This window comes from Corvus hawaiiensis, chromosome 3 (assembly GCF_020740725.1).
Source record: "Corvus hawaiiensis isolate bCorHaw1 chromosome 3, bCorHaw1.pri.cur, whole genome shotgun sequence".
NCBI lineage: Eukaryota > Metazoa > Chordata > Aves > Passeriformes > Corvidae > Corvus > Corvus hawaiiensis.
Genome location: NC_063215.1, coordinates 84827922 through 84838650, shown reverse-complemented (window position 1 = coordinate 84838650; position 10729 = coordinate 84827922). Strand labels below are relative to the sequence as shown.

Sequence of the window (10729 nt, the reverse complement as noted above, 5' to 3'; positions counted from 1 at the left end):
AACCATGATGAGGTCTGGAGAGCTCACTTGCCCTCAGGCACCGGCCTTCCCAGCGCCGCCCAGGAGCGCGCAGACCTGGGCACACACACATTCCAAGCGATGCCAGCCTGCTGGCACTGCTCCTCGAAATCTGCCCCACCACGGCGGGCAGCACAAAGACTGCCCACAGTAATTCAACGCTTGAGGTGGAAGCTCAGGGCAGAGCGCTTCCTTAGAAGAGAGAAACCAAAGCACTTGCACTGTTATGAATTCACAGCTGGCTGGTGCCAATCAAGGAGAGAGGCTAGTACACAAACCACAGAATTACAAACATAAATATTTATTCTTGCATCTGAAGTGCCCCAGCCAAACCCAGCACACCCCTGAGATTTTGCTTTAGGGCTTTTACACAAGGGTATGATATGAACCACCTAATTACCCACTGGTGCTTATTTCTAATTATCCAATCATAAATGTGGTACAGCAAAGCTACTCTATCTTTGTACATCTTGCAGCAGCATCCATCAGCATCCTTGTGACATATTAATCCAGATGTTCCTGCAGTCAACTTCTGCAAAGTTACCAAGCACCAGTAACTGGAGCTTCTCTTAGATGCAGATCCTTCGGTGAATTTTGGCAAAAAGTCTCCTTATCTTAGTCGACTGTGTGCTCTTAGTAGGGGCAAGTGATACCTCTCGGGTCTTAAGACAACACTCCAATATGCACTATATACATTATATACATACACAGCATACATATAACCCTGCACAATACACTAGCAATGCTCTTGCCCCTAATGACTGCATGGTCTCAGCACTTCATAGCACGCTCTTCACGCCGACCAGCCCCGAGGCGGACGGCAGCGCCCGGGCGGCCAGACGAGGCTGCGGGAGCACCCGAGGCTGCAGGAGCGCACCCCGCACCGCTCCCGCACCGCTCCCGCCGCGCCGGGGCCTCCCGGGCTGCGCCGCACCTGCCGCCGTCCCGCCATGCACCGCGCCGCCCGCCGCCGCCCCGCCCCGCCGGCCCCGCCCCGCGCCGCTCGCCCCGCCCCGGGCCCCGCGCGGCCCCGCCCCCTTCCGCCTCGGCTCCCCGCCGGGTCACGCCCCCTCTGCCCGTCCGCGCTCCGCGATTGGTGGCGCCGCCGGCCTTCCCGGGCCGCCCTCCTCCAATCGGCGGCCGCCGCGGCCCGTCAGTCAGCGCCGGGGCGCCGCGGCGGTTGGCGGCGGCGGCGGCGCGGGCGGGCCGCGCTGTCAGTCAGGGAGCGGAGTCCGAAGTGGGGAGCGGGGAGGGAGGGGGCGAACATCTGTCTGCCGCAGCCGGGCCCGGCTGTGCCGCCGCCGCCGCGCGAGCGCCCCGCGCCCCCGCCCGCCCCCGGTCCCCGCCCGCCCCCGCGCCCCGCCGGTGCCATGGGGAGCCGCTGAGCGCGGGGCCCGCTTCGCTCCGCCGGCTGCCCCGCTCGCTCCTCAGCCGCCGGCAGGGGGGAGCCCGGGGGGGGCGGCGGCCAGCGGGTGCGGGGGGCGGGCGGGGGGCGAGGCACGATCCCGGAGCGGCAAGTGAGCGAAGAGAAGCCGGCGGGCGGCGGCGGCGGCGGCGGGAGCGCGGGGACTTCGGGCCGCCGCGCAGTGTGAGTCCCGCTGCCCCCATCCCCACACACCCGCCGCGCCGGGGCCGGGGCCGCTGCGGCCCCGCGGGCGGGCGGAGTTGGCGGCGGGTCCGGCTGGGGGTGGGCGGAGGGGCGGGGGCAGCGCTCCCCGGGCGGCGGGACCGGCCGCCCCGGCGACGCTCCCGGTTACTTTTCTTTTGTTGCCGCCGTGACCCGGGGGCGGCTTTTCTTGCGCGCCGGGCAGCTGCTTCCTTCTCCGCGGGGCGGCTGCCGGCGCGCCCGGCCACGGCCCGGCCCCGGGCGGGGGCGGCGCTGCCCGCGGGACCAGGGCCTCGGCCGGGAGTGTCGGGCCGGGGGGGGGGACACACACAGCCCCGGCCAAAAGTTGCCGCCGCCCGGCGGGGATGGCGGGGCCGGGCCCGCCGGGAACTTGCTGCGCGCCGTCGCTGCCGCCTCCCCGCCCGTCCCGTCCCGTCCCGGGGGGCGGCGGGCTGTCCCCGCCCGGCAGCGGGCAGGTGACCCGCCCCGCTGGGTACACGCGTGAGTGTCACCGGGGGGGCCGGCGCGGCTCGGGGCTCCCGCTCGGGCGGGGGGGGCCGCTCGGAGCCTGCGGGGCCCGGGACCCGCGTCCCGGGGCCGCCGCGGTCAAATAGCTGGGCAGCCCCAGCCCCCGCGGGAAGAGCGGTGTAGGAGCCGAGCCGAGCCGAGCCGAGTGCTCGCTGTAGTGCCCCGGCCAGGGGAGCTGCTCCGCGGCTCGAAAGGAGCCGGAGTTGGTGCTCGGTGTCACTTGCGCTGTCTTAAACGCTGGAACTGAAAGGACCGGCGGCGGAGCGGGGAGCTGTGAGGTGGTAAATAGGTCCGGTTAATTTCTGCTTTTAAATGAACCCCTGGGCTCAGTAAAACCGAGCCGGTGTGGCTTTCTGGGGTAACCCCGTGGCTGGGGTACGCTGTCAGCACATAAAGCGGTCCTCCAAGTTAAGGCAGAAGTGTTGCTATGCTGCACATACAGTAGAGCCCCATATGTTTAGGATTTTCTTTTTTTTTTTTTTTCCTCCCTGTTAGAAAGTTTGAAAAAAAGAGACTTTGAAGTATTTTGTTTATACTAACAGAAGAGAAAAGTTCTCCTAAGAAAAAGCTGGTGGCAGGAGTGTAGAGGAGTAGCATATGGCATTAAAAGGAGCACAGCTGGAGGTAGCATTTCCATCTGAACATGATGTCAGAGCAGCTGACAGCCTGCCATCCCTCAGCCTTTTATTCTAACACACAGACAGGGAGTTAGTGTGTGCAGATCTGTGTGTGGAGAAGGTATCTCATTCCTCTCTAACATCATCTCCACTTTGCATCTGTCTCTCCTAGTCTGCTTTTTTTCCACCGATCTAACAGACCTGGAGCCAGCAAGACTCAGAGGAAAGGACTTAATCAGGTTTATGTGTACTAAAGGTAGGAGTAGCAATAGATTAGATACAGCATATTTCTGTTTTGGTGTGTTGTTTATTGAATTTTAGAAAAAAAAATCACATTACTTTTCTAACCAAGTTTAGAGGTAATATATGAAATTGAGTATTAAATAGATAAGTGGACTTCGTCAAAAGGCTTGGGCTACAGTTGGAGAGTATCAGTTCTTGGGCACATTGTTAGCATTAACTTTAATGCATATTGTGGGAATGTCTTGATTTGGAAGAAGGAGAGAGCAAGTTCATTCTTAATTTCTGAGACCAAAACTGCAATGGATTTAGTGGCAAGCCTGAAGAGAGTTTTGCTTTATGTTCTTGTCTTGCATCTTTTAAATGACTTCGCAGGGGTTTTAGTGAAATATACGAGAGTGTTCGTTTTTACAAAAGGACCTTCCTGGCTAAAATGTGTTTGTAGGGAAGTCTTTCATTAAACTTCATGATTAAATATCCAGCAGCTCAGAAATGTAGTAGCATACAGCTGTAGTGCTTCTGAAAGATAGAAATCAGTTATGTGTTTAAAAACTTTTGTACCCCGGAGAATGGCTTGACTGGTTTCCTCTTTTCTTCCTTGCATGTAGCATTTGAAATCTTTTATTTAGCGTAACAATAATTATTTGAAGGAGTTTTTGTATTTGTGACTAATTTAGAACTTGTAGATTTGAGCTGCCTGAATTGGCCAGACAGCTGTAATCGCACTCCTCTATTCTTAATCTCTTTATCTGGGCAGCAGCTGCCATATGGCCACAGTCAGCTGGATCAGATGTTTATAAGCTTCCTTCTTCGTCCCTCTCTGTCCTTTCAGCCTCCTAATTTGATCACAGCTACCTTGTGAGCTGCCCTCCAATCTTTATTTTTAGCCCTCTTAAGGATTAGGATTGATGTTGGCTGTGGGGCACTTAAAGTGATTGTATTGTAAATCTTCATGCTTTACTCTAGCAATGGTATTTTACAGAATATAGTAGGGGTTGTGTTGTAAGTTTTAGTACATCTTGGTTTGCAAGGGATGAGGGTTTTTCAATAATATCTGCCAGCCTGGAGAGTCACGATCTGCTTAGATGGTTTGGGAGACCATTGCTATCAATCACAGAAGAATAGATTAACATAGGTTTTTTAAACGATTTTACTTTCCATTGAGTTTTGACTTCCTTACTTCTTTTTTAAGTTTATTTTGCCTTTATCATCAAGGAAGGCAAATAAAAAACCACTTGGGTAAGAACATACTTGGGATACTCTTTTTAAACCTGGATACATGCTCAAGTTGAATGGTTGAATGACTTTTTTTTTTTTTTTTTTTTAAAGCTTAGTACTGTTAACTCTGCCTGGTGTGGGAGGGGAGGGAAATTTCTGTCCTTCTGCACTGGGGAAGTGGTGCTCATTGGCATTTTGGTTGTTAGCTTTCTTTTGTATATTCTGCATGTTGGCAAAAAACGATCATGTTCTATTGTACAGTATGGAAAAGGTTTAAAACCTTAAAAAAAACCTGTACTTACTACAAGAAGAAAACTACATGAACTAAATTTGTAAAAATGTCCATTTTTGCTGTTGATATAAATTGACACATGTAAATAGTTTTTGTGGTTTATGAATGTTAGACCGTCAGATTTGGGTATATTAACATCTCTTCATGTGAGAACCTCTCCTCTTACTACAATTTAACTTTCAAAAGAAGGTAGATGATCTGGTATTTTTTTCTGCCACTTCTGTGATCTCTCAAACTTAGTGTTTAAAAAAAAATTTTTTTTTTTTTTTTTGATCTGCCCTCCAAGGGACTTAATCTGGAGAAAGTTCTCTTAAAAAAAAAAAAAAACCAAACTGTTGAACAGATTTTATGAACAGCAGTGATACTTCAAAAAAAAAATTGCAGATGTACCTACGCGCTCACTAAACCAGCTTATTTACCACAGAAAGGAAATCAGAACTGTAGTGGTCAGTCGGGGAAAGAGTTGCCATTGTACATTCGTGGTAAATAATCTTTGCGTGGTGTCAGTACCAGAATTCCTGCAATATAAATACAAGGTTTTTAGAGTGGAATTACTTGGATTCATAAGTTCTGTGATTCTGACCTACATTTAATTTTCAAAAATCTTGTTGCTTATAGGTTATGAAGACAGTATGGAGTTTCCTGACCACAGTAGACATTTGCTACAGTGTCTGAGTGAGCAGAGACATCAGGGTTTTCTTTGTGATTGCACTGTTCTGGTAGGAGATGCCCAGTTCCGAGCGCACAGAGCTGTACTGGCTTCATGCAGCATGTATTTCCACCTCTTTTACAAGGACCAGCTGGACAAAAGGGACATTGTTCATCTGAACAGCGACATTGTTACAGCCCCAGCTTTCGCTCTCCTGCTTGAATTCATGTACGAAGGAAAGCTCCAGTTCAAAGACTTGCCCATTGAAGACGTGCTAGCAGCTGCCAGTTATCTCCACATGTATGACATTGTCAAAGTCTGCAAAAAGAAGCTGAAAGAGAAAGCAACCACGGAGGCAGACAGTACAAAAAAGGAGGAAGACGCCTCAAGTTGTTCAGACAAAGTGGAGAGCCTCTCCGACGGCAGCAGCCACATGCCAGGAGACTTGCCCAGCGATGAAGACGACGGAGAAGATGAAAAATTGAACATCCTGCCTAGCAAAAGGGACTTGGCGGCTGAGCCTGGGAACATGTGGATGAGATTGCCCTCAGACTCAGCAGGCATTCCCCAGACTGGCGGAGAGGCAGAGACGCACACAGCAGCAGCTGGAAAAACAGTAGCCAGCCCCTGCAGCTCAACAGAGTCTTTGTCCCAGAGGTCTGTCACCTCCGTGAGGGATTCAGCAGATGTTGACTGCGTGCTGGACCTGTCTGTCAAGTCCAGCCTTTCAGGAGTTGAAAATTTGAACAGTTCTTATTTCTCTTCGCAGGACATGCTTAGAAACAGCCTGGTTCAGGTGAAGGTGGAGAAAGAGGCTTCCTGTGATGAGAGTGATGTTGGCACTAATGACTATGATATGGAACATAGCACTGTGAAGGAAAGTGTGAGCACTAATAACAGGGTACAGTACGAGCCGGCCCACCTGGCTCCGATGAGGGAAGATTCGGTCTTGAGGGAGCTAGATAGAGAGGACAAGGCAAGCGATGATGAAATGATAACTCCAGAGAATGAGAGAGTCCAGGTGGAGGGAAACATGGACAGCAGCTTGCTCCCTTACGTGTCAAACATACTTAGCCCCGCCGGCCAAATTTTTATGTGTCCTCTCTGCAACAAGGTCTTTCCTAGTCCCCACATCCTGCAAATTCATTTAAGCACGCACTTTCGAGAGCAGGACGGGATCCGCAGCAAGCCTGCTACTGATGTCAATGTCCCGACCTGCTCGTTGTGTGGTAAGACTTTTTCTTGCATGTACACCTTGAAACGTCATGAGAGGACTCATTCAGGTGAAAAGCCCTACACTTGCACCCAGTGTGGGAAGAGCTTCCAGTACTCCCACAACCTGAGCCGCCACGCAGTGGTTCACACGCGGGAGAAGCCTCATGCTTGTAAGTGGTGTGAACGCAGGTTCACACAGTCCGGAGACCTTTACAGACACATTCGGAAGTTTCACTGTGAGTTGGTGAACTCATTGTCTGTCAAAAGCGAAGCACTGAGCTTACCTACTGTCAGAGACTGGACCTTAGAAGATAGCTCACAAGAACTTTGGAAATAAAATTTTTATATATATAAATAATATATATATAAATCTATATAGTTGTGGTACAGTCTAAAAGCAATCTTGTTTCCTTGAACTGAAAGTTTGGCTATTAGCTTGTTTTTGCACTTTAAGGCAGCATGAATATTTCACTAATTTAGCACTCCAATAAAAATGAACTGTAGAGGTAATCCGACAAAGTAACTAATTGCGGAGCGTATTTTTCCCCCTTTTTGGAATAGAAGCCAGCGGATACTTTACTTCTAAGGAATCTCCAATTCAAAAAATTTGGATGTGGCTTTATTCTCCCCAAAACACTGCGTTCTTTTAAACTCTTGATCTTTTTCCCTCTTAAAATCTGAATGTAGAAATCCTCTCCCAATTCTGTCAGTTCCTTTACATTTCTATAATTGCATGAGACCTTTCTAGCTGTTGGAAACCTGAATGCTTTTAGACCCAAATGGAAAATTTCTGAAATGCTGGATTATCTATTTTTAAACAAGCGGTTGACTTAAAACTTATTATGGCAACTTCTGGATTTCTGACAGTTCCCACTGGAAAAAAAACCACAAAAAAACCAACACAAAAACATAAAACAAAAACCCTGAGAGTACACTGGGATCACTGGGACTCTGTCTTACGTGAAGGTTTGCTTGGGATGAAAAAGGATATTGCAGCTTCAGCAGTGATGAACTGTGTGTTTAAAAAATGTGAATTACTGTTATTGTATACTGTAATTGATTACATGGGCCGGGGGGAGGTATCAAAGAACTTGGCAGGTTGTGTTGATGCTCTTAGTTGAGTCTTGAAAAGTAAATATTAACGCTACAGAAATGCATGATTTTCAGTATATTTTTGTCTTTGTTTGCATTGTATAACTTTAACGAGTGAGTTGAAAATTATTTAATTTCCTTAGGAAAAAAACCTGACACCGTTGAAAATGCCAGTGTTATGAAGACAAGAAATGCACTGTTTTTATTTTATCTAATTTAAATTTACTTTCCCACTGTCTTTAAGTTGAGAAGAACTTAAGCTACGAGTTGCCGATTTAGCTACGTTAACAAGGAAAAAAAATTGAATGTTTACAACCAGGCTTCGAGATTTGCATGTGCGGTGTGCATTTACTAACCCCAGACCCCTTCTAATTGCACAGACCCCACGCCAGCTCCAACTGAGGTGCGTCCATTTCCCCAGATGAGCATTTGTAGGATTCCTGCTGCACCACTCCACCACAATAGGTCGTTCTTTTTTTTTCCCCCGTTGAAAAGAGGCTGTGGACTGAAAAAAAAAAGCAAAAAAAAGCCCCGGGCTGAAAGGCCTGGGCAGGCCTGAGTGACAGGGGGGGCCGGGGGGGCCGGGGAAGGACTATGCGTATCCAAGCAGCAGAGACTGCAGCCTGACGTGTGGTTTTAATGACCAACACGCAGGTCAAAAGCATTTTGCACAGTGTTTGTTTTCCTGTCTTGCACTTACAAATAAGGTCTATGGGAGTAGCATGGAAAACGTTTGCTGTTTTTTCCTTTTTTTTTTTTCCTTTTTTTTTTCCTCTGCTTTTGTTTAAAATTTGATCGCCTTAACTACTGTAAACATAGCCTATTTTTGTGCTTAAGATACTGAATGGAAAACTCCATTGTGTATTGCTGGACTGTTTTGGAAATATTTGGTCAAATGTGTGTTAATTTGGCTGTAATGGCATTTAAAACAAAAAAAAAGCTGTGAAAATGGCCTTGGAGCGTTATCTTTAGTTACTTGAATAGTTTCTAGGTTTAAAACTACATTCTTTTCTTAATTTAGAAAAGACAATCAGTGTCTGAGGAAAATGGACTTTCTCTTGGATTTTTTTGTGGTCCTCGTGAGTGATTGCTTTTTTCCTTTCCTTAGTTTCACATTCTTCTTTTGTTCTAAAACTTAGACTGACATCTAGCTTTGACAATCATAGTATGTTTTATTTTCCTGAGGAGGGAATAACTTATAATGCTGTTTAGTTTTGTACTATTGGTGTGTTGGTGAATTTTTAAACTGTGTGCTAACTGCAATAAATTATATGAACTGAGAAATCAATTCCCTTGTCTTTTTTCCCTCTTTTAAATTATAGTTATGGAGTATTTTTTATAATGTGTAACTTTATTACTTTTGTACAGACTTCTATTGCTAACTGTGTATGGAATATGTTTTCAGTATGCTTTTGGGCACTTTGTTGCTACCATACATATTTACATCTCACTTAACATTTAAAAAAATTAAATGCTTGTGTTTTGAAAGCATTTCTCTGTGTGTAGCTCTCGCTCATTCTGTAGAGGTATTTTTTAATTATTTTTTACTTCCCCAAAGGCTTTTGCAGAATCAATCTATTGAATTCCAGAAATTTTGCTCCCATGCAAATATCTGTGCAGGTACACAGTTCCCTTTGTAGGCTTAATTTCACTCCAAGGAGCTCTCCTGGGCTCACTCTCTTATGTGTCAGTCTCTCTGAGAACAGTAGAGCAGAAGGCAACAACTTAATCTGAAGCATTGGCCGGGTAGTGACTGGCTGTCAGTGTTATAGTAGGCAGTCAAAATGTCCAAACTACTGGTAACACATCAAAGCTGTCTGGACTACAGAGGAAAATTGAAATAATCCTAAATCTTTTGGGTATTTCTCTTATGGACTAAATGTTTCTCTAAAAAAAAAATAGTCTTAGCAAAACCCTTGAAAAAGACCTGGTTTAGATGCTTGTTGCAGGATATACCCAGAATTCCTGTTTGAGGCTGCTCTATCCTAGGAACGAGACCAGCACTGCGGAGCCCAATGGGAATACGGAAGTAGAGCTAAATTAGAAGGCTGGAACAGAGACAGCAGGACCAATTTGATGGGGGGAAAAATACCTTAATTTAAATGTTTCATTACACTTATCATCTGCCCAGGTACAACTGAAGTTGTGCAGCAACCACGTGAATCTCGGTGCCTAAGCTATTCTGCTTATCTTCCTACATCGGCGGTAATTTGTATGTAGCCAAAATTATCTTTTTCACTGTTTTATTCTTTATAACAATTTTCAATCATCATTTGCTGTGTTTGCGGTGTGGGTTTTTTGTGTTAGTAGAGATATTTTGAAAACATTTCCTTCTGTCAGTGTTAGCATCTCCGGTCGCATAGAACTCTCTGTTTTCTAGCAGCAGACCTTTTCTGTAGGCTTTCATATGGGAGAATATTATGTGTGGTTAAGATGGTTTTAAGTATCGTCAAGACTGAAAGACAGCTAATATTGCAGTGCTGCAATCTGTGCAGCTGATGAGCTTTAGCTGTGGCTCCAGGCAGATTCACCATTTGTTCGCCAACATTAAGATTTTCAAGGATTGTAGATTCTCAAATAAAACTAGACTTCGAAGGAGTCCTTCTTCGGAAGGGAAGGGAAAACAAAACTTAGCTGTTAGTGACAAAATAATTCAAAATATTCTTTATACTTTGTGGTTTATCTAGAGATGGTTTGTATGTGTGCAGCACACACTTGTGGCCATCGAAGTGTTTCTTCAATGAAAAGATGAAACATACTCCCGCGCGTTGCTTCCCTCCATGAGGTTTAATGTACTGACTTACCTAAATAGCTGTAGTGTTTTTCTTTTTTCTTCTTTTTTTTTTTTTTTTTTTTAATACAGTCCCTAGATAATGAAGCATGAAAAAGCATTTTCTTTGGCTTGAGGATATTGTGGTAACAAAATCCTCACCGTTTGTGTTGCCATGATGGTTGAAGGCAAGGCACGGGAATGGAAACGACGCTCTAAACTTCACGGGTTCAGACAACTTTCTCTGACTGGTGATAGTCGTCACTTTTTAACTGTGAGTACTTCTAGACTGACTCACAGGGAAAATACTAAATATATAATTTGGCTATTTTTTAAATCACTTCCTATAACAGCTTAAAATTCTTTTAGTTACGTGTGTTTTCTCTAAAAGCTTCGGGGTTTGGTGGGACAGAGGCTTTTGAACCAGGCACAGCATTCTACAGCCCATCTACTTACTGAGATCTGTGCATATTAGCTGCAATTC

At 46.6% G+C, this 10729-nt stretch overlaps 1 protein-coding gene across 4 annotated transcripts; it reads left to right on the top strand.

Moving 5' to 3' along the window:
• The first annotated feature begins 1488 nt into the window (after positions 1–1488).
• ZBTB18 (zinc finger and BTB domain containing 18) lies at positions 1489–8763 on the top strand. Of its 4 annotated transcripts, none has more exons than XM_048298229.1 (3): positions 1489–1606; positions 2942–3025; positions 5138–8763. In XM_048298229.1, the coding sequence occupies exons 2-3, from the start codon at positions 3013–3015 to the stop codon at positions 6718–6720; spliced, it is 1596 nt and encodes a 531-aa protein (XP_048154186.1). In that variant the 5' UTR covers positions 1489–1606; positions 2942–3012; the 3' UTR covers positions 6721–8763. The 4 variants fall into 4 exon arrangements, with proteins under 4 accessions (XP_048154186.1, XP_048154187.1, XP_048154185.1 ...); XM_048298228.1 differs by lacking the exon at positions 1489–1606 and adding an exon at positions 2107–2125; XM_048298230.1 differs by lacking the exon at positions 2942–3025.
• Positions 8764–10729: the final 1966 nt, after the last annotated feature.